At 43.1% G+C, this 23,810-nt stretch overlaps 1 protein-coding gene across 3 annotated transcripts in view; it reads right to left on the reverse strand.

Annotated features, from left to right (window-relative positions):
• Positions 1 to 3,452: 3,452 nt before the first annotated feature.
• Positions 3,453 to 23,810, reverse strand: part of PCNX2 (pecanex 2) — a 152,160-nt gene continuing 131,802 nt past the window's right edge. For 2 of the 3 annotated variants that reach the window (XM_042025252.1, XM_042025253.1), the window contains 6 exons: positions 17,520 to 17,664; positions 16,295 to 16,525; positions 15,671 to 15,945; positions 14,473 to 14,660; positions 7,131 to 7,579; positions 3,453 to 5,076 (listed from right to left, as the gene is read on the reverse strand). In XM_042025252.1, coding sequence (XP_041881186.1) covers positions 4,903 to 5,076; positions 7,131 to 7,579; positions 14,473 to 14,660; positions 15,671 to 15,945; positions 16,295 to 16,525; positions 17,520 to 17,664 — 1,462 coding nt within the window. In that variant the 3' untranslated portion in view covers positions 3,453 to 4,902. Of the gene's footprint in view, positions 5,077 to 7,130; positions 7,580 to 14,472; positions 14,661 to 15,670; positions 15,946 to 16,294; positions 16,526 to 17,519; positions 17,665 to 23,810 lie in introns of those variants that run through there. The other variant, XM_042025254.1, reaches the window with a different exon arrangement.

The following is a 23,810-nucleotide window of genomic DNA, read 5'->3' on the forward strand; positions in this document are numbered from 1 at the left end:
CATGTCTGGCCTTTAAATCTCAGACGGTCCTGAAGATACCATTTGCCTGTTTCAAATATACATCGAATGAGTGAGGAAGTTGTATTTCCAACTGAATGTAAGTTTTTATGACAACCTGTGTTTACTTTAAAGGTAAAAATTTATTGTCTGGTCTTGCACTAGTAAAATACTTGGAAGGCCTTGAGAGCACTAACAGCAAACAGATCATCCACAATCCCCCGGATGGGCCGATTTTATTAATAGCACACATTTGCTGAAAAGCACCTCTGATGTACCAGCTAGATTCCAGATGACAACATTAGTGCACCTGCAGGTTTTAATTGGTGCAAAAAAGGGGAGAATGTGAGGTACCAATTACTGTCTTGAAGGACATTTTTGGCAACAAGGCTTGTAATTCCAACGTAAAATTGCACACAGCATGGAATAAACAGGGCCTGCATTATTTATCATGCATTAGGCAATTTTTGACTTGTAAAACTGAGTGAGAGAGGTAAAACTTTGATACTGGACCTACTGCAAAGTTAATTATAAGTAATATGTCTGTGTTGCAGATTTAAAGATGTACAAGCACTAGTGAAACATGGTAATTAAATACCAGCTCCTAATCCAGGGAGTAATCTAAATACAGCAATAATTGGGTATTTTTAAAAAATGCATTGATGAGAAGATGATTATCACATGCTGGAGAAACTCACTGGTAATTCTAATCTTCTATAATGAGCTGCACAAAATTCAGCTAATCTTTAACTTAAATTTTCCAGTAAGAGAAGAGCTGTCAGTTGGTGGGCTGGAGGCAAATGCAGATGACATTTCTTGCCTTATTCTAATATTCTTTAGTTTTTATAAAAAGCTGTGAATGGCATCACAGAGAGTCCTAAGAACTTAATAGTGTCAGAATATCATTCATCGATATTTAGAATATCTGGTCATCATGTCGGGGAAAAAGATTCATGCTGGTAAGTCCTTTTCATTGAGATTTGTCTCCAGTGAAGTGAATGCCAAGATTTTCTGCCTATGGGAATGAGGTGAGACTTTGCAAGAAGAACTTCAGTTCCTCACAAAGGAGTTGCATGACACTACAAAATGGAGGGAACAGCCAGCACTTCTGGCTTTTATTTTTGGATGAACAGGAATGAACTTTGCAGACTATGTCCATCACTGGTTCCTAATTGCTTGCTGTGGTGGGAAACAGCTGGGCTGAAGGTCAGGCTGGGCCTTGCCAGTGTACCTGGTGGATGTGAGCAGTTCAGCAGCCTGTGCTTGGCTTTAGTAAAAAGTTACTCAAAGTCCTTTTGCCAGATCTTCAGGCCATGTTTCATCATTAGGAGTGTAGCAACTGGCTTTTACTATATGATGTAAACAAGAGCCTATTCGGGAAAGGAAATTTTAGGAAAACAAAATGTGGGGGAGGTAAGTATCCCATGCTTAGTGCAAAGGCTGAAGTACTGTGTTTGTGCTTGTTTCACCATATACTCATTATCCTCCCTCCTGTAACCTGCTGTATTGTTTGTGTTCCTCTCTGCTTTACTGAGACAGTGTGGATATAATCACTCCTAGTGTTTCTTCCAGCAGTGGTGATGTTATCTGAGGTGAAGCTGGAGGGAGGCAGATAAGGCCTCCATCTCTTCATCCCTTCTGACTTTTCTATGAAAGAACTGCATGTACAAATGGTCTTGTGGATTGACCACTTGATTTCCTCAAAAGATGCATTCAGCTTGCTAACAAGACAGGAACATCACTGTTTTCACGTTGTAGAAACAACATTCTGGACTGGCTGAATGAGGTAAGTGGCCTCCACAGCTCTGGAAAAATCGAGCATAGCACCTGATGCAAAGAACCCTGATGGAACTCTTGATAAAAGGTATTTACATGGTGGTGGTGCCAGCATCCTTCCTGCATCACAGCTGTAGCAAGAGATCAGACTTGTAGGCAAACTGTTAAGCCTGAGAAACTTCAGGGCCAAGTTTTAACAGTATTTGGCATTGTGAAACCCATCAGCAGTGTCACAGATGACATAAGAGCAATGAAAATTGTGTTTGCTTTTCATTTAAAGGCCAAAACCTGCCCAAAAAGTGGCGCACTTCTGTCTTGCAACTCTGAAGCACCTCATGTGTGAGATTAAGTATCAAGCTGTTAAAGTCTTTCAGGGATAAAAGTATGACTCAAAGCCTTCATGTGTATGAAGGCACTAGTGCTGACTCAGGTGACTTTTGGTGTTATGCAGAGCTGTTTGGAGCAGCTTACTGTTGAAATTAGGCCTTGTGTAAAGGTTGGGTTCCTATGTATTAGCTTGGTGTGCATCAGAGCCCTAAATGCACCTTCTGTCACAAGCAGAGGGACAGAACTGGGTGTATCTCTACCTCATACAAAAATGGGAGAAATCTAAGGTGTGTTTAATGGATACAACCTTATACCTAGCTGCAGGTTTCATTTCTAACCATTATGTCAGATTATTCTGTAGGACTGGCTCATATTTAAAACCGTTGCATGTAGCAGTAGTCTTACTAATATAACAGCAGACTATCTCCAAAAATACAAAGAAATGTAACATGGGAGAGTTTGTGCTCATTTTGATTCTTTTTTTTTCCTGTTACACTTGTTATTCAGTCTTGGATTTTTTCAACCCACTATGCTACAACAGCAACTTTAAGGCAAAATAAAAACTGTGTTAAGACATGGCTACAAAAGAAGAACTGATTTTTGAATCTTGGCTCCTGTTTTGCTGTGCTTGCTTGCTGTGACTCCACAAAGGTGTTAGAACCTGCCCTTTCTGGCAGCCACCCTGTGTGGGCAGCAGGAGGCTGGACTTCATGGCACAACTGCTGTCCCCAAGGAGTTATGCTCCAGGGGACGGTGGCTTAGACTAAGTCAGGAACTGTGAGGCAGCTGCATTATTTTAGGATGCAGTACTAGAGGCCATGGAGATGGTGGAGTCTTGCAGAAGATGTGGTGCTGGGGGAAGGTGCTGTTGCTGGGCCTTCATCCATGCTAAGCAAATACAGTGGTTGCTGCTGAAAGGATTTGTGCAGCCATTCCCCAGTCTGGTTTAGTATGCTTGAGTTGGATAAATGGAATATTTAGGTTGATTGGGACTACTAGAATTACTTATTTTTGATGGAAATGGATTCAAACTTAAATATGTGATAATTGGAGGCCTAAGTGAGGCTGAGTATGGGAAAGTTCTTGGTGCTTTCTGGAGCCACCTGTTTGCCCTGCCTTCATGCAGGAAGACAAAGCAGTGATGGTTTATCCTGTGGATTGCCAGGCAAAAGTCCCCAAAGCAGAAATGGGGCAGGTGGCTGTTAGTAGGAGCCTGCCTGTATAACTTCCATCCTTCATTTGTAATGAAGCACTGCATGATCAGTGAACTAAAAAATAATAGGTTTCTTAAATTTGTAAGGCAGAAAGCAAGTGAAAACAATTGCAAATAGAAAAGAAGACCCAGAGACTGCTGCCACACAAAACATACTTGGATCATTTTATTTTCACTTGGTCTTATTTGGTTCTACTACTCAGATCTGAAGTGTGGCACAGTAGGAAGCTCAGAATGCAACTGAGTATTGCCTAACAGTAATGAGACTTAGCTACAGCATCTCTTGTTAAATCTTGTTAATTGGGACAAGACAGCCTGGCTGCACATCATTGTGTTGAGATTTAAAAACAATCTATGGTAGTTACAGTAAAGAGGAACAGCAAGACACTGATAGCTGCAATTTTTTTAATTGAAAAAAAACACGCGCGTGTTTGTTTAGACTCAATAGCAGAGGAAGGATTTGTTGTAGCCTTTTGGGTTTCAAAGTAGTCATGCATTCCTGTAAATCAGTGTTTCTCAAACCTTGTGAAGGCACAGCCTCCTTTTTTCTTTTTTGTATCATCTGTCTTTATTGGCAGCAGCTCGGTTTTCTCTGGGGGAGGGAAATCAGAAGGCTTTGTAATTACTGGCTACAAGTATTTATGGACAGTGAGCTGTGTCCAGCAATTAAAGGTATTTAGCTGTTCCCTTCCTAACACAAACACTTCCAGACAATAATTACAGCCTGGTTTGCACTTTTCTGTCCTTGAGGAGGATTCCTCTGGGCCTTTTTGCAACTCCTAAGGGTACTGTTGCTTAGAATTTGAGAAACACTGCTGTAAACCAAACAGGAGCACAAGATAATACCTAATTTATGCAAAGCTGCTTTGCAAATAAGGTGCACCATATGCTTTGAAGACTTTCCATGCACTGGATACTTTCTTTTCTTACGCTTGACTTTTGTTAATCGGTGTAGTGTGGCTTGTTCACACAGTATTTCAGTATGGCTGCATGCAGTATATCAGTCTGAGATGCTATGTTGTTATTCAGCATTAGCACCTGCATAACATGTCAAAGAAAAAGAAGAGATTTGCTGTTGGAAAAAAAAATCAGATTTAGCTCTAATGTTACAGGACACTTCACTGTCCTTTTATGTATTCATTGCTTCTGATCTTAGTTGCCTTTTGCTATTATGATCTGTACCAAATTTCAATTAGTTTGCATGCAATCAGCTGTTTAGTTACGGCAGGAAAGAGATGTCTTGTGTGCTTTTCACTGAGTTGTATTAGTATTTCCTACTGTATTTTTTTGTGATTCTAACCATTCCAGGGGAAGGAACATTAAACAGGTTGTATTCATTGTTCTAGGATTTACAAGAACCTGAGATGAAGTGGCACTGTGTGTTTTTTAGGATATCTTCCAACCCTACCCATGCCAAGGCCATTAGCTGAAGAACATCCGCCCTGTAATATTCTTGTGTAGAAGTTAGAAAAATAAACATTTGGAGGTTGCTTATTACATTTGAAAGAACCTAAACCCATGTGCAGCTTCCTGACCTAACTCTGTATTTAACGCTAAGAAGCGCGTGGCCCTTGTGCTAGGAATGCTCCTTACTGCTCCTCAGACAGGCTCTGCTGAGAAGCAGTGTCTTCCAGGGCCATATCTTCTTGGCTGGCCCTTCTGCACTCCAGGTTCCGACTCATGAACAGGGCATGGGCCGCACCCGGCTCCCGCTGTGGTCTTGGTTCCGTAGCATCCGTTGCTTCGCAGGTCTCAGCAAGTTGCTGGAAAGTAAGAAAGAAAAAGTCAACTAGTTTAGGAAATTTCTAAGTAACACTTCAGCTATTTTTTGAAGTGACAGGTGAAAAAAGTTAAAAAATTGACGTAGGAATGTCATTCTGTGAAACTCCATGGGATTCTTAACATGCATTATTCACAAGGGAGTTCTGAAGAGGTACTTGTCACACTTTGTGTAACGCATAAATTTGGAAGGAAAAGCAGACCAGGAGCTGGAGGTTTAGTACAACAGATGTACATGTATAGAGAGCTGTAAAAGAATTTGGATTGAAAAGGACTTCTGGAGGTCATCCAGTCCAAACTGCTGCTTCAAGCAGGGCTGACTTCTAAGTTGTTAAATTGGGTTGCTCTGGAGCTTGCTTTGTACACCAAAATTTAAATCAAACTTACAAAGAAACCTTTTCATCAAAACTGGAATGCAATTTTCAGTCCGAAAACGTTAAGCGTAGTGCCGCCCCACTGTAAGGAGTCCATTAGGATAAAAGCATTCCAGAAGTTTGCTGTGTGAACGTTGAAATGAAACACTTCCTCTTTACCACTTTCAATCAAATGGGCACCTGGACTCTGAGCGGTCCCTTTGACCAGGATTCACTTCATCTAAATTTAACCATGTGGTCTTGCTGTGTCATTTAGGCTACCAGTGGTTGGCAGAGAGATACAAGTCTCCCAGGGGAAAATTTCCTCCTAGTAGCTCTAAGGATGAAATGGACTGGCCTCTCTACTGAATACAGAAACCTCACCAACAATCTACTGTGACATCATGCCCAAATTTTAGATAGCTTAAAATTGGACGAGGTGACTCCTACCATTAGTACTCAGTATCGCAGACTGGCTGATTTCTTGCAAATTAGGCCATAAACTCTTGAGAGTTGGAATTGTGCCTTGTCATTGGATATATTCAGCTGTATGTGTAGAAATATTAATACTTGTTACAATAACAAAGCAGGATTGGACCCAGGTGAGTAATGTTCAGTCGACTCCTGCTGAATTTCATGGCAAAACTCTAGGGAACTGTACCACACATGGTATTTTTGGGTTGCAAGCAAAATACACACAGGCTAAGGAGCTTTTCTTGCTTGAGGTTTAGAGAATTCTTTGGGAACCAGGGAAGTTATAGTTCAGAAGGATAGTAACAGAAAAGTGCTTGGGACTTACATCCACAGTCTTCCCCTGTCACCAGTTTGGTTTCTATTTTGATAGGTGAAATGAAAAAGTCTAATTATGTTGTGTGATTGCAGTCACCCTTCATCTCTAGTCCATCCTCTCATGTTCCTGCTTTCTCGTGCTGAGGTCAATTTTCAAAGTTCAGGACAGCAATGGATGGCAACCAAAGTTAAATAAATACACTTAAGTAGACAATAAAACAGTAACTCTACAATGTGAATTGAATTTTTCAGGGAAGATAGGAATAAAACTGTGAGTCTGTTGGGAAGAAGGCTGCAAGTTTTTTGTGTGTACTCTTTTGCTGCTAGAAAATGCTTAATCACAGGGCATGCTGGTTTCCTTTGGTAAATATTTTGTACAGAATTCCTTTGACTAACATTCAGTCAACAAGGTTTCAGGTCCTGGATTGAATTTCTGATCAGAGAGGGGGACAGAACAAGTGCACTATTCAGGGGAAACCATTCCTTTTCCTTCTGATAAAATAATTTTAAGTCCTGCATAAGCAGGCAAGGAAGGAGCTATTTAGTCTGCTTATGATGGTACTCATCACCTGGGCTGCAGAAAATGGAGACCCAAGTCCCTGGTTTGAGTGAAAGGAAGAGCAACTTTGCCCCAGTTTGCAATTTCAGGTGTGTGCGCAACAGCCCCCCCATTGGTTATTCACAAACGCTCTCACAGACACACAAATATTAAACAGTCTCACTGTGATGCAGCAAAATCCAAAACAAATACCGAAATCCCAACATTGTTTTGGAAAAAACTGCTTTCTGACCACTGAGAAGGAAGAAGCCCAGTGGTGGTGAGGACAGTTCAGAACCAGACAGGTGAGCAGTACAGGAGCTCACACTTAGTACTGCTGCTTTAGCTTCAGCCTTACCCGAGCTGCCTGGCTTGCTGCTCTGGCAGACGGCCCCATGGCAATGTTCATACTGCTGGATGACTGCGTGTCACTCGTGTTGCCTCCGTCGGCAGCCGAGAGCCCAGAAATCACCAAAGCACTTGAAAAACTTCTCTTGCCGAACAGCAGGCTCAGAGTTGAGCTGGTGGAGGAGGCCAGGCTGGACCTGAGCATTGCTGCAGCTCGGTCCTGCACAGTCAGCTGGCCAGCAACAGGAACAGCAGGGGACTGAGAAAACACAGATGTTGCCGAGTTGTGGAATGATAGCTGACTACTAGAAAGCCTTTGGGCAATTTCGTGGGCAGATGTAGATGTTTGGATGAAAGGCTGGCAGCTTTCTACAACTGGTCCAGAGAGACTTGAAGCAGGGGGCCTTTGGTTTAAAGCAGTGTGTGCCTGGACAGACTGACTCCTGGGTTTTCTCCTGCCTTCAAAAGAAAGATTAATATATTTAATTAAGTGGCATTCTGATGAACTCCATGCTATTGACAGTGTCCCATGTGTACGTATTACTGTTGGCATATTACCACTGGTTTTATTAGCATAAGAATTCCAAGAATAGCAAAAGTAACAAACTCCTAAACCTATGAATCTTTCTGTGTTTTCCACTACAGGTGTTCTGAATTTTGGTCAAAATAGCTCTAGAGGTTGTGCACTGAGTCAAAAGACAGGGAAATGAGAAGAGACCCCAAGCAAAGCACTCTAGTCACAGGCTCACAGCTGTTCTGCCATGTGCAGTTTAACCGGCCCAGTGAATGATTGAGCACTGTGCTGCTGTAATTCTGCTCCCCTTTGACAACCACACTAATGGAATGTTGAACATCCACCTTAAATGGCTTGGTATAATTAAATGCAACCATAAACCCAAAACCTGTAAGTTAAAACAATGGCACATTTAAAAGGATTATTCCTGCATATGGGGAGAGAGAATTTGAAAATTCAGCCAAGTGCAATAATACAGCATTCAAGCCACAAGACAGTTTTTAAGACCAACAGTAAACTCTGAGTTCCAAGAGAGACATTTACAGTACATCACAGACTTGAAAAGATGTGAATGGTTTTAGATAGGGTACATTCTTGGAGGTCTGAATGAGACCCACATAGGCTCTTGTCCCTTTCTGTGAAGCGCCTCAATGCAGCCACTACTGGATACAGAAAGTAGATTAGATGAGCTATTCTGCCATGCCTAGACAAATCCTTCCTGTACATATACATCCCCATATTTAACATTTATATCAACACCTTCTGTCAATCAAGCAAACAATTCCTGTATTTGTTATGCTTGTATATTTAAATAGCCATAGAATGAAAAATAAATCATAAAATCCTGGCCAGTGCACCCACCAGAGGCCTGCCTGTACCCAGGCATTCTGCAGATGGCCAGCCCTGGGCTGGTGTGTGCCATATGCCTCAGCAGAGTTAACTGTTTCTGTAGACAGGCTCTAACCCAGGCTTACACAGCAAATACCCAGTCACAAGAGTGCCTGCTTGGCTTTTTTTGCTCTCCAGGAAACTCCAAACATTAACACAAGCTGGCATTTTGGTTTCCTAGCTATAGCTGTGGGGTGGGGAGTTGATGCCAGAAAATCTGTTGAGAGCCATCAACACAGAAACAAGTTTTTCTGGCAGGCATTTCCAAGCTGTTCGTATTTTTTTTTCCCTTTGGTTTTCCCCAATACCCAAACTCCTCCAAATACTGAACTTTTGCTGGCATAAAGGAATATAAATCTCACACTATCTTCTAAAAACATGACTGCTGAATTCATGCAGGTTCCAGCAATGCAGAATTTCATATCCAAGCCATTTACATTATACAGCTGAAACATGCTGTTTTACATCCACAGACCTGTTTTTCAGAGGCTGGCATCATTATCCCAATTTTTCAAATGCTGAAGCAAAGAGAAGTTAGGTAACTTGGCAGAGAGTCAGATCAGCAGAGCTACGGGTTAGGGCTACAACCTAACTGGAGCTCAGTAAAACCTAGCTGGTTTGGCAAGTATTGGACCCTTTCACACCTCATTTACAATGTATCTTTAGCTCTACTTTTATAGTCCAAGCAATAAAAAAATAATTTTCCTAAGTAATAAGAGCCCCAAGATCTCTGCTGGAGAATGATGGGACAGATGCACATGGCTCTTGGAAGCGCCTGGACAACGCTTTCAGACACAGGATGTGATTCTTGGGGTGGTCCTTGCAGAGCCAGGAGTTAAGACTTTGATGGTTCTTGCAGGTCCCCTCCAACTCAGGATATTCTATGATTCCATGGCCCCTTGATATCGCTCTGCCAGTGTCCTCTGTCCTTCAGCAGTGATCAGTAAGGAGGGCACGTGCTGTGATGGGTGCCAGGCCTGGCTGCCGTGTCGGTGGCTGTGCGCATGTCTGGCCTCTGCAGGGATTCAGGTTCTTCAAACCCTGGGGCTCTACTTAAGTGCTTTGGTTTCTACATCTGATGGTTATTTCAGTATGTTACCTTTCTTAAATAAAAAGAATAGACTGGAATTAAGAACAGAGGGGCTGTGGTGTGTTAGTTTGCGCTGGGGCTAACATGGCCAAACAGATGTTTGTGATTTAAATTGTGAAGCTGACCCCTGTCCAAAAGTAGTCTATATTCATCCCAAATGCAGTGGTTAGAGCAAGAGCATTGGGCAGGAGACCACCCGCATCTATGCATAGAAAACTCTGTCCCTGAAAACACAGGCTGGTCTATAAACTGCATCATGAAATAAGGACACTTTGGAGGAGAACCCCACACATTTCCAGTGCTCCTGATTTTGGTCGCACTTTTATATAGGGCTTTCATTGCCTTTTGCAATTTTGCAGACTCAGGCATACCAGGCTGCAAAACACAGTATGGAATATGAAGAAGTTAAATGCACTGGATGCATTTAACAAAGCACATACTGCACATAGCATTATCATAGCTATGATTATCTAGTCTGCTGTCCTATATAGCATACGCCACAGAACTTCCCGGAATTAATTCCTGTGTGCTTTTATTAATTGCTACTGTGATTTTTAAAATGTGTCCAGTCATGGAGAATCCACCTTAACCCTTAGTCTCTTCTTTCACGATTTATTTACTCTCTCAATACTAAAAATGTGCTCTTGATTTCAAATCTGAATTTGTTTAGCTTTGTTACATCCAAGTCTGCTCAGATCAATGGTCTTTGGTCACCTTTCATTGCCCAGGTAAATACTTACAGACTACAATCAAGGCATCTCTTACAATACCAATTGCTTGAAAGCACTTTATCTTTCAATACAAGATGTATTTCCCAGAATTTTGATCATTTTTAGGCTCTCCTTTGAAGTGCTTCTGAACTAAAAATGTCCTTAGATTAGAGCACTAGGACTGTGTGTGGCAGGACAAGAATATTCTGATTTTTAACAGGCATAGAGTAAGTTCTTTTCCAGTGCTCTGGTCTTGCCCTAATGTCCTGATGCTTATTGAGATCGAACTGATCTTTTTTTTTAACCAGCTGTCATAGGTTAGCAAGCATAGTCCCGGAAGGGACGTCCTTGCTAAGGGGTGCTTACAGTTTTCTCCGGGAACTGATAGAACCTATCAGCTGGCCAGTTTGAATATGGACAATTCTCTAAGCCACTTAAAGTTGTGATCACCTCTGTGATCCACATTTAAGAATAGGCAAACTCCCCCTCCAAGCTCTCTCTCGTTTCCGGCGCTGGGACAGGCGGCTGCGGGCCCCGTGTGAGGGCCAGCGGGCCCGGCCAGGCCCTGCTTGGGCCAGGCCGGGCCGGGCCACGGCCATCCTGAAGCCAATGGACCTGTTCCAGCTGTGGAACCCCCCCCACTGCCTTGCCGTGGGCAGCCGGAGCGGCTCGGCTCTCCCCCCTCTCCACTGCGATAAGAAAAATACAACATTCCAGCTGCAAAGCTGCAAGGCCGAGGTGAGAGTAACCCTTTTATTGCTGTGAAGAGCTGAAAACCTGAGGGAAGAGAGAGAGGAGATGCTTAAAGCTGAAATTCTGTTGTGAAGCTATGATATATCAGAGTGTCCTGTTGTAATTTCATGAAGATATGGGGGGTGGAGTGTTCAATTTGTGAGCAAAAGCACCTGCGCTGAGATAGGCAGATGCTGACGCAGCTGTAATTTCATGAGAAGTTTGGACAGGGAGAGATGAACCAGATGAGGACTTTTGCTCCGAACGGGAAAGGAGAAAACCTCAGTCCGTAGAGATGCTCCCAGAGATAGTCCTAAAGATGAAGATGATGAAGACCCTTTGCTCCCAGGGAAGGAGAAGGGCCTCTGTTTTTGTTTCTGAACGGCTCAACCTTAAAATTGTACCCCAAAAAACTTCAAGAGTGGACCCTCGAAGGCAGTTGCGGGAAAAGCTGCAAGTCGGGGGAAAGGACTCACACGCAGGCAGAGAGACTCCTCTTCCTAAATGGACTGAACGATATTTGGAAGTGGGCGGCTGTCTCGTTGTGATAATGTTTTCATAGCATGAGCAAGAAGAGACTTCTCTTTCTAAATGGACTGAACAAGGTTATTATGGAAGTGGTAAACAGACTGAACATCTTAAGGGTTGTCTTTTCACATTGTCAGTGGGAGAAGGGAGGAAGGTGGGGGGAGGAGGAGAGTTCTGAAGGTGGTATAATTTTTTTTCTTCTTTTAGGTCTGTTAATAAACTTCTTTATATTCTTTCAAGTTTGGTGCCTGTTTTGCATTTCTCCTAATTCTTATCTCACAGCAGATAAACAGTAATGAGTATTTTGGACCAAACCACTACACCAGCTCTCTTAAAAACCTTCTTGGATGAGTCATTTGGCTTTGCTCAATTAAGCATATAGCTTTGATAGCCACTGTTTCATGTTCTTTGTAGCTAGCTGTTAGGATGGAAGGGACTGTTTCATGATCAGATCATAGAAATAGATTATCTGCATTTTTTCCCAATATAAACCAGACATTTCTCATTTCTACATATTGCATACTGGCAACTCTACCTTTCTATACAGTAACAGATCAAGACCACTGCTAGGATTTCTTTTGCTCCTAAATACTCCTTAAAAATAAACAGACATAAGCCCATTGTCATCTTTTCATCCCTAATGGCCCTAGCCAAAAACTTCCTGTTTCATTCTCTACAGTAACTCAGGAGTGAATACAGATTTCCATTTGCTATTTTCCATTTCCTTCCATTTGTTGTGCATGTCTTCATTTTACCAAAAGCCAGGTTGCTTTTCTTATCTAAGTGTGACTTTCTCTCTTGATCATGGTTTTCTGGGCACCCAATTAATATGTTCCTTTAAACAATTCACAATTAATTTACTTTATTGTATGGTATGCTCAGGATCATTATATCACAATTAAGTTTGCTACTCTGATTACTGTTGTGTCAAGTTACGTGTATGCATGTGGGGATTCCTTTAGCACTAGACTCAATTAAAAGCAGCAGTTATTTTATTCTTGCAATGTGAATTATATGCAGGGCAAGACTTTTTCCAGTCCTGCCCATTATCTTTAATGATAGGTCAAAATTATCTAATGGGAAACAAACAAGTGTCAAACCCCTCAAGTTCTCTTCTTTAATTTATACAGTAATACCACAGACTTGTTGAAATGTAGAGTTAATTGGCTTTACATTACAAGTCCTGATCCCACACTGATAGATCTCACAGTGACCCACTGCCAAACTTAGAATCATAGAATGGTTTGGATTGGAAGGGACCTTAGAGCTTGTCTAGTTCCAAACCCCCTGCCATGGACAAGGACACCAGTTACTAGATTAGGCTGCTCAAAACCCCATCCAACCTGGCCTTGAATACTTGCAGGAATGGGGCATCCACAGCTTCTCTGGGCAACCTGTCCCAGTGCCTCACTGCCCTCACAGTACAGATTTTTTTCCTAATACACCATCTAAACCTCTGAACCCTCTTTCAGTTTGAAGCCATTCCCCCTTGTCCTGTCACTCCATGATCTTGTAAAAAGTCCCTTTCTATCTTGTGAACTCCCTTCAGGTACTGGAAAGTTGCAATTAGGTCACCCCAAAGCCTTCTCTTCTCCAGGTTGAATAAACCCAATTCTCTTTGCCTTTCCTCTTATGTAATCATCTTGGTGTCCCTCCTCTGGACCTGCTCCAACAAGCCAATGTCCTTCCTTTGCTGGGGGCCCCAGAACTGGATGCAGTGCTTCAGGTGGGGTCTCACCAAAACAAGAGCAGAGCAGAGCAGCAGAATCCCCTTTCTCCCCTGCTGGCCATGCTGTTTTGGATACAGCCCAGGACACATTTGGCTTTCTGGGCTGCAAGTGCACATGGCTGCACCATGTCCAGCCTCCCATCCACCAGCTCCCTCAAGACCTTCTCAGCAGGGCTGCTCTGGATCTGTTCATCCCCCAGCCTGTGTTGATACCGGGGATTCCCCTGACCCAGGTGCAGCACCTTGCACTTGTTAAACTGCATGGGATTCCCATGGCCCCACTTCTTGAGCTTGTCCAGGTCCCTCTGGAAGACATCCCATCCTTCAGGTGTGTCAGCTGCAAATTTGCTGAGGGTGCACTCGATCCCTGTGTCTACATCATTAATGAAGGTATTAAATAACACTGGTCCCAGTATGGACCCCTGAGGGACACCACTTATCACGGAGGTCCATCAGGACTCTGAGCCATTGACCACTACCCTCTGGATGTGACCAATTGCTTATCCTTATCCGTATTACTTAACATGCATTTCCAACATAAAGGCCACTAGCTCTACCCTGAGAACATGCCTGAAGCACTTTTGAATCCATAATTTGAGAAGGGCTCAGCTGTTAGTCGACCGAATGATTGGCAACATTTAATTTTCTCTTGGTAACTGCTATATAGACATAAGAAGCTGTTTTCCATTTGTTTGTTTTCCACATGCACTGATGAGCAGCCAAACCAATTCCTCAAATAAATTGTCATGGTCCTTCCAAGATAATTAAGATTTTTGCATACTTTCATTCTGCTGTTCCCAGCAAACAATAAGCAGAGGTTCACTGTGACACAGGCTCCCTGCATCACACATGTACACTCCCACCCATCTGCATTTCTCATTCTGGCATTCTTAGTGGAGCCTGCTAGGCCAAAAATTACCCACAATGGACTTTGACAGTGGAACCTTTGGAGAATCACTTTTGTGTTACACCCTCCCAGTAAATACCTGGAACAATACTGGGAAGCCATCTCCTAACATGTTCTTGGTCATTCGGAGAGCTGAAGTGCACTCTCTTTCTAAAATTAGTTTTCCACTGGATTTGAGGACTCCCCAGTAGCATCTGTCCATGTGACCCCCCAGGAGGAGACTCCAGAGAAAGCCAAGTAAATTGTGCAAATACCTGCCCGCTGGTGGACCTCTTGAGATGAAGTTTGCAGCTGAGGGGTTCCATCCCTGGTGGGCTGTGAGCTACTGCTCTGGCTTGAATTCCCTGTGGAATGGTTGCCAGACGAAGACCGCCCTCCACTGTCCACCTCTTCAACATTGCCTCTCTCGTGGTGAGCTGCTGCGTGGCAGTCCTTCCGCATTCTGTTTGCAGGAACACACACAGCATCAGCCACTTGCTGCACATGAAAATTTGTGTCACCAGTGCTAGGTGCCCTCAAAGAGTGTTCTCTCTCACACCACTGCAGGTCTTCTGACATTTTATGAGATGGCCAAGATGATGTGATAAGCTTACTTGGAGCAAAATTGTATACTACACAAGCCAAATCTTTCTCGTCTCTGTTTAGTGGCTTTGGAACCCTGCAGTACCTTAGGGCTCTTCATCGAATGTTACAGTTGCCTCCCAACATTAACTTCTGCATGAGGTAACCAAATAGCAAAGAGGAATAGGCTGGGGGAAAGCTCAGAGGGATGAGCTGCATGGTGGGAAACCAGGATGTCAAGCCATCAGATATAATATTGATATTTTAACATAGGTCTTGGCATGCAAGCTGGCTCCCATCGTGTCTCCATGGTGCGCTGCCTCTCCTCAGCTACAGTGGCAACAGGGCAGGGGCAGGGAATGAGGCAAGGGGGATACTGCTGTGTGAAAAGTGCATGTAGCAATACGAGATGCAGTGTCAGGTACTGATCATGCATAGCTAGGGCAAGTCAGGCAGTTTTGGTGAATAGCAAGTACACTTTTAGATGTGTTTTGGTCAAGAACAGTAACTTGGGGATGAGTATCTAACTGCCGAAGCTTCAGAGCATAACTCACCAAAACCCACCAGCACGTTTACTCATATTCAGAGTTATAGAAAAGATACCCTTATTTACATGGCATAAACAGTAAAATTCCATGGAATAAGGCAAGTGTCTATAGTGCTGTGTGATTTGAATGAATCTTGTTGAACATGTAGAAAGCTTTGTCATGAATGAGTTAATGGATTTTCTTTCTGTTCTATTTGCAGCACTATTTTGTTATATTCTGAGTTATTTGCAACTAATTTTTTTATTCATAGATAGCAATACAGAATTACTCTCTTTTAACAGAAAATACAGTGAAACTGAGACTGCAGGGTCTCTTATCAGCATAGCCAAAATTTAACACCTACCTTAACCACTTGGATTTGAACCACTTTTTAATGTTGTCCAAACTGACAGGTCCCCCCCAAATGTTCCTCAGTTGGCTGTGTGTCCCAAGGTACGAGGTGGTTAAGGGGGAAACATACATTGGATATCCCAGTGGCTGATCACATGAAGAATTAATTAAGTTCCGCAAGACCTGTTTATTGTTCTGGATGCTTCCTCTCTCCGGGTTACGATTGCGTAAGAAAATCAGTTCCTGCTGCTGCCCAGCCCAAAGCCCTCTGACGCACTCCTTGTTCACCTACAGGTGGGTTAAAAACATGCAGATCATGCAAAAATGTTTGCTACTCAAGATGCAGAACTACAGCACCTAAGTAGAATGGCAGTGGCTGAGCGTGCAAACACCTCACGTCTTTGCACCAACAGCTTTTTATGAACTCTTGCAGCTACTCCCTGGTAAAGCCTGGAATGTTATTTCAGATACACAAACGTGGGTGGCAAAATGGCAGTCAACAGAAGAGAGCTCTTTTGGCCTCCAGTCCCTACTTTGAAAACTACAATCAACTTCTCCTTTTGCCCACATTACTCAGAAATAGTACTAATTACCACAGCCCTAAATTACTGCAATATTAGAAAGATGGCATATGTACCTTGATCACCTTGAAGCTCAGGTAGCTTTTGTGGAGCATGATGACTTTATATTCATCTGCTCCTTCATCTACCACATGTCTCAGAGTCAGCAGCTCCTCCCGGTTGGAGAGGACAGCGCTGCGCCAGGCTGGGTCCCCTTCGTGACAAATCACAACCTTTTCTTCAAAGGATTGGATTGCTTCGTACAAAACTTCTGGGTCCTCGTACTCATCTGGGCACGTGAACTGGTCCTGGTCGTACAGGAAAAAGTATTGAAGAGGTCAGGTGCATTTGTGAAAACACAGAAACTACTGACAGTAAACACAATACTTTTGCCAGCTGGCTCCCTCCAAGTGACTTGCCACTTGATAAAGAGTGTCTTTTGGGAGGTTCATTTAACAGTAATATAGAAAGGTACAATTTTGGTTTTACTGTAACCTGTTCTGATCTCATGACTACACTGGACAAAGACACTTGGAGAATACCAGCTTATCCTTTGTTTGTTAAATGAAGTGTGAAACTATGGGAGGCAGTACTTTGGGGTAAGTTGGAGAGAGAAATCACCCAGGGCATTCCACAGTTCTTGTGGAAATCCTTATTTTTATTCACAAAACCCCACCAACAACAATAGCACAGACTGGGAATCCACCAGGAGATACCACAATACTGCAACTTCAGTCCTGCAGCACCATGGCCAGCGATAACTTCATGAAATTATTGTGTCAAAGAATCAGCTATGAATTCACAGCAGTTCAGTAACATCCAGAACAATTATAATTATCATTCATGATAGAAGCATATGATACTAAATCATAACGTGCCAGAGCAAGAACAAAATCAACTCCAAGCTATACAGGGCCTGACCTGAAATTAGCAGTGAAATCAGCATAATCAATGTATTTCCTTTCAATCTAGAAACCACCTTTATAGTATCCACACAAGTAAAATATGACAAGATTGTCTGCTTTCTTTTGATGAAAAATGCAGGGACAAGCTCTGCAAAATGGTTTCAAATGGGCAGCTAGGGGGTTCAGTAAAGAAAATCAAGTGAATGCAAAATAAATAAATGCCAAACTCTTCCATCTTGGTGAAGGATGTTTTTTAGAATAAGGTGACAAGTACTCCATTTCCCTCTTTTTTGTTTTTATCCTTTCCTTTGGAGAGTTGCTAAGGTTTCCTGTGTTTTCCTAGGAAAACAGATAAAATAGTAAATGTTAAAAATAAATACATAAATAAATACCCTACCTGGTGTAGCTTCAGAGACATTCGGATTGCTGGGGCAACAACCTTATGCAACAGATCCATGTCTGCAAAGACCCACTCATCTTTTGCTGCTATCCGGAAGTCTCCTTTAAACAGTGCATGGAGCCCATAGAGAAAAGAGTCCAAGCTGTAAGAGAAAGGCAGCAGTCACTCCCAGAAGTCATTCTTGTTTCTCCAAGCCAGATCTGTCAGTCACCAGCCTCATGCTGACCTGTGCAGTGGCCCTCTGGTGCAGGGCAAGTGCCTGCAGTGGGTATAAAGCAGGGGTCACATCACGTTCTTTGAACAAAAAACCATTCCTTGGGGTAGGCGGTTTTCCTTCTGCGTGCTCTGTAAATGACTGGCCATGAAATGAATGTGGCACCCAGAATGAAGGATGTCCTCAGGATGGGTGACTGAGTCACAGGGTGCCTCAGGGCACTGCTTCTCTGCAGCTGTGCTGAAGAGACCAGATCAGAGTGCCAGCTGCACTCCCCGTGCAAGCAGCAGAAGCTGCTTCCTTATTTGAAAGGTTATTGATCAGTCCTGTTAGCACTTCTCCTTGTAAGTAAAAAATAACAGAAAAAAAATACTTTCAGGAAATCTAAGACCTTTCTCACAACATTCAAACCTAAATGTGAACATTAAAGCAGATGTACTGAGAATACTAAATTTCAGAACTGTTCAGCAAACCAGGTGAGAGCAGGAATCAAACAACAGGTGTTCCCTACTGAAACAATGAGCCCTAAAGCAAATACACACTGGGTTTCTTTTTTCTAACATAAGAAACTAGATGCAGGCAGTTCTGTCTGACCTTGCATGACGGTTTACCTGGACCTGAGATATAAGCACAAGGTAAAAGCTACAAAATCAGGTAGTTGTTAGAAGATGGTTGCGTGAGGGCTTTGCGAAGGGGAACATTGAGCCTTCAGCTCCAACCTGCACCCTGAATTACAAGATTCCCATGCCACTGACACTTGTATAATGCTTGTAGCTGACTGCTGTCCCAATGTTGCTCTGAAGAAGTGATCTCAAAATAGAGGAAAACAGACCCACCAATAAAAACAGGCATCTCTTGCAAGCCCACAGGACATGGTTTCATTTACCTGCTAAAATTTTACTCACTCTTACAACAGTTGATCTTTTAGATTGTAAAGGCTCTGAGGAGAAGCTGTATTAAGATGTTAGTAGTTTTCATTACTGCCCAGCCTTTCTCTAGAGAACACATAATCCTTACAACATAACTGAGCTTTCTTAATTATTTTATAAAAAGAAAAAAATCTTTTCAATATATTCCCTTCTCTGAGAGAGGAAGAAGAGAGACTGGGAGAATGCCTGGCCAACTTCAGCTCAAAGGCATTCTAATTTTGCTCTTGGTGGGTTAGCATGTTTTAGAAATTAAAAGGGAAATACATATGTTGTTACTAGAAAAACAGCTGGATACTGATTTTCTCCATGAAAGCATCGTGTAATACAAATCAACTAATCAGTGGGACCAAAGCCAGCCAGAAAGGCAGGGCTGCTGTCGCTCCTGGGAACATAAGCAGTACAGGGAAGTTCTTATGAATTCTTAACTGATTTGCATTTATTAGTACTAAGTTACGTATTAAAACATGCCTATATGAGACAAGCACACTCAGATCTTCAAAACATTCAAGCACTGATTTCAGTGGGAGTTACTATGTGTCTTCAAGGTGTGGGTCCTGGTCCCTACTGACTTTCAATCCATCATCACAGTTCAGAAAATGATAATATACTCAAACCCTGGTTAATAGCTAGGAAAGCCCTAGAATAAGCCAGCTGGGAGGGTGGGGGGAGAATGGTGAGTGCCAGTGTGGCAAAATATGTGCCTATCATCCCCTTTGAAAAGGCTGGACATCAGGAAGGCTCCTTTCACTTGTCCACCCACCAGACAACATCAGCATACACAGCTGAATCCTTGCCTGGAAAAAAACCTGTACCTAAATATTCTTCCCAGGATGAAATTGTAAAAGCTACCTCAAGCTCTGCATCTGGTGATGATCTGTAGTATAGCTTTTCCCCACATAACAACACCTGTATTTGCTCTGAAAAGTTGGCTAGGATGAAGAGAGGAATAGGCAGGAGAGAGAACTGGTTTTTACATCTTGGGAGGCTCTCAGAGCCAAATCTGAACACCAGAGCAGACAGAGAGTTTGCATTCACATCAAAGTGTCCTACAGGCATCAGCACCAGCTAAACAGGCTGCTGTGATCAGCAGTATGTGCTGAAGGCACGGCCGGGACTAGGGCAGCCATGCAAACTGCAGGAAGCATCAGCAGAGGGAGCGGGGGAAAGCACGTACAGCTCTTCCCTGGGCTTAGGGGAGGCTCATCCATTTGTCATCCCTCTGCATAATAACTTCTCTAACTCAGAGGATTTTTAACAACAAACATGATTGCTACAAGGAGCAAATCAGTGGTGGCAGTAGTTGTGAGAGGCTGAGCGTCAATTATTTTATGTATTGTATTTTCCACCAGAGCGGTCTGGAGGAGCTTGCTGTATTCACAAAATCATGGGCATCTTTTATTCTCCTGCCAGTTGTAATGAGGCTTTTGGGTACATTCTGCCTATAATGTGACCCTATCTCAAGCCATTACTTCTGTAACATGCAGCCTCCTTAATCCATATAAGATACAGCTCTCGTTATTCTTCCCATTGTTATGCTCTCTCCTGAAGACACTAATGAGATTATTACGAAGCTGTAAAAGTCAACCACTTTGATCTCAGGCCTGACTCTCAACCACTTTGATCTCAGGCCTCACTCAAGGTTGTTGCTGCTTTCTTGGCCCACTTTTAACATACCTCAATTAGTAATCTGCTGTAGTTACAGGCTGGTTCAAAATACTTTAAAAACTAGTTAAGGTAAAATTACATGTCAAAGAAACAACATTAATCTCTAAGAGACATAACTACTACACCTGGCAACATTTCTAACCCTCTGAGCTAATAATCTGAAAAGCTGCTGTCACAACTGCAAGCTATTTTAGAACGAGACTGGTAGGTGCGTGGGAACCGTCAGCCCCTTGAACGTGCAGAGAACAGGGGATTAAGTAGTGCCACAAACACCAGAGGCAGGGCAGCTGTGCCAAAGCAAATACTCCCTCCTATTGCACTCCTTACACTCTTCTGGCAGCTGAAACCAAAAGCATTTAATGCCAGCCTGAAAACACTATGGATGCAGAGGAATGAGCTGGTGAATATCTCAGTGTGTATTTTGCACACCAAAACCCATCCTCTGTCTACAGTCTGCAGACCTTCTCCAATGTTAACTGTAGGTTTATTTAAGGAATAAAGGAATGTGCGTGTCTGTGAGCTAGTAATGACCGGAATGTCATAGTTCACCTGAAATATTTTCAGTGGTAGCCCTTCTAATTGGATATTTTAGATGACAGTGGTTGTGAGCCAAGAGTCAAACTTTTCTGCCCTGCTCAGCTCTGGCAGACATCAAGCTGCACTGTCTGCTTGAACTCACACCAGCAGTGCAGCACCACCAGCAGCACTGTGGTGCCATGGCCTGTGCCCTCTATGTCTTCCCTCAGATGCTGGGCAGTGCAATGGGGTGACCAGGAGGGAAGGGGCAAGTGGGGCCAGCTGCTTCCCTGGGCTTCAGAGTGAGCAGCAGCTCCTCTAGGCAGAGGCATTCCTTGGAATGACCCTTTGTCCACACTGAGCTTGGGGAACCTGAGCAGCCAGTCTTGGTAGTGTTGGAAGTATCTGATGAGAGATGCTTTATTGAGAGATTTTTGTATTTTTCCAAATTTGAAATTTTTACTAAATATTTATTTACTAATAGCTTTAGTGGCTGAATAGAATTATTCTGCAATATTTTAACAAATACACAGCTAAACATATCACTCACATTTGAATAAATGAATGGTAATGTCACGTCATTCTTCAAATTGCATTTTGTGCAGGAGGCCTCCTAATGACAGTTTAAAAGAGCAAGTGATTTGCATTGCAATGTTCTGCCTCCTAAATGAACGCATTTATTGTGTAAATCTAGTGTTAATGTTAGGTTTCTACTGACATTTACATGAACAGGTACACTGAATAATTATTTACATACATTATATAAGAGCATTTAAAATCTTGGTTTACACAGTGACATTTGCTGATTAATAGATTAGACAAAATCATGTGTAAATGAGTGCAAATTGATAGTTTGCATACACAATGTAAACTTGACTCTCAGCTCTGTAGTGCACAGCCCATGGTAACATTACCTTTGCTCTACTGCACAGCAGCTGGATGACTGTCACTGCTCCAAGACACAGCAAGGACTAGACTTAGTCCAGAGAAAGTTTCCTACTACCTGCATAGTCACCTCTGAGAATGAGACATGAACTGCAGAGCACAGCAGATTCTTGGCTGGTTTGCTCACACTGAACATCTCAAATGCTTCATACAGTGCGGAGAAGAGTACAATGCCTACCTGGCCCTTACATCTCAAACTCACCCCAAAAGGTCAAGCAATGTTGTACACAAGATGCTCCACAGAGAGAATTAATAGAAAGTCCCGAGATGATGTTCGAGGTAAATTCTCAGTGCTTACCAGAGTAATCTAAATCTGTGTTTTTGTAATCCAGCATTTGAGTGTGACAAAGCATGTGCTGGGAGCCCTGACCACTGACAAAATGACCCAGACCCCAAGAGCCAGAGTCATGAAATGGCCTGGGTTGGAAGGGACCTTAAAGATCACCGAGTTCCAACCTCATACATGTGGTACATCCTCCTCTCATGCACACATCTGGCTGTGGGACTGCCTGCTCTGACCATTCCTGAGAAAACTAAGACCCTCTTCAGCACCAGTAGGCTCCAAAAGGTTCCCAAAATATCTTGGCACCTTTTCAAAGAAAAGGACTGTGAAGCATCACATCACCCTGGCTTCTGAGGACTTCGAGTACTTCTCCCCCATCTGACTAAATGCAGAGCTGCAGCAGTCTCAGAGCTGGGGGCAAGGACCAGCAGGAACACTCAAAATCGCCCTTGGTGAGAGCTGCTGTGCTCTGCCAAACAGAGAGGTGGGGGTGCCTGAAGATAATTCTTGTGAGCAACTCCTTCTGGCCTCATCAGCATTGCACGTACTGGACATCCTTCCCCTGGCATGCTGTAGAACTGTATTCCTATCGGAGTGTCACTGACTTGCTGCTCATTTGTGTTTAAACGAGTTGTGCAGATCTGTCTGAAGCAATAAACACTGTAAGTAGGGTTAGACCTACCCTTCATGCTCAAGTGAATATATTTGGGGGATTTCTGTTGATAAAGGTCTTGATGTCAGGGGGGTAGGGTACCTATTACAGCTGGTGATGGGGTCCGAGGCTGTGACCCAGGAAGAGATGACCGGCCCAGGGAGATGGTCCTGAAAGGAATCGCCTTCCCGGGGTCCGGTGTCTTCCTCTCAGCTGCTGGCAGGAGGGCCCTTGCAGAGACTGTCAGCTCTTTAGTGATATCAGCTCGTGATTCCAGCTCAGCTCTGCAGGGCAGCCTCTAGGCCAAACCAGACCAGAGAGAGACGAGAGGACCCGTGTGGCTGGTTCCGCACGAAGGGAGCTTTATTTTGGGTCCCCTCCGGTGAAGGGGAAAGCCAGGGACGAGCTCTCTCCTCCAGAGGCGAACTGGTCTTCTTTTATAGGGATACAGGGGATCAGCAAGGGGACCAATGGATTACAGAGGGTCTGGGACAGACCAGTGGGTTACAGAACGATCTGCATAGGGTATCCCAAAGGATTGTGGGTCTACCTTTCCTCGCCATGACTCAAAAGTGGTTGCCTTTTCAGGGAGTCCTGCTGGGCGATTGCAAAATCTTTTATCTCAGCAGACATCCCTCCAGGGCAGTGGCTGGGCATATCCCACAGGTACCCACCTTGCTTAGTTAATAATTTCTACTAAATTGTTTTTTTCAGTCAAGATACATACATTCTGAAAGACAAGAGGAAACGTATTTTACCAAGCTAAAGTCATGCTTTGTAGCTGCAGCAATTTATAACTTCAACTGTGCTACTCAGATTCCTTTTCTATTTCTCCAAATCTTTCTGACAGTGGAAATGCATTAAAGGTAATTTAACCAGGTGGGGAAGTGACAGTTTTTCCACAGTGAAACTTTTCTGGGGAAAGCTTTTGTGAAGTAGGATTGGAAAAGATACCAACAGAAGCTTCCACTTAGTCCCTTTTATGTCACAAAATACATTTTAAAAATACAATGATTTGATACTGCCCTGGAGCACTTGCTTAATAAAAAGAAAACCAGGACTTAACTGAAGATTATATAGAACA

The sequence above is a fragment of the Corvus kubaryi genome, unplaced genomic scaffold, assembly GCF_017639235.1.
Source record: "Corvus kubaryi isolate FWS band 111438036 unplaced genomic scaffold, C.kubaryi_AGA036_p1.0 37266, whole genome shotgun sequence".
In the NCBI taxonomy this organism is placed as follows: Eukaryota; Metazoa; Chordata; class Aves; order Passeriformes; family Corvidae; genus Corvus; species Corvus kubaryi.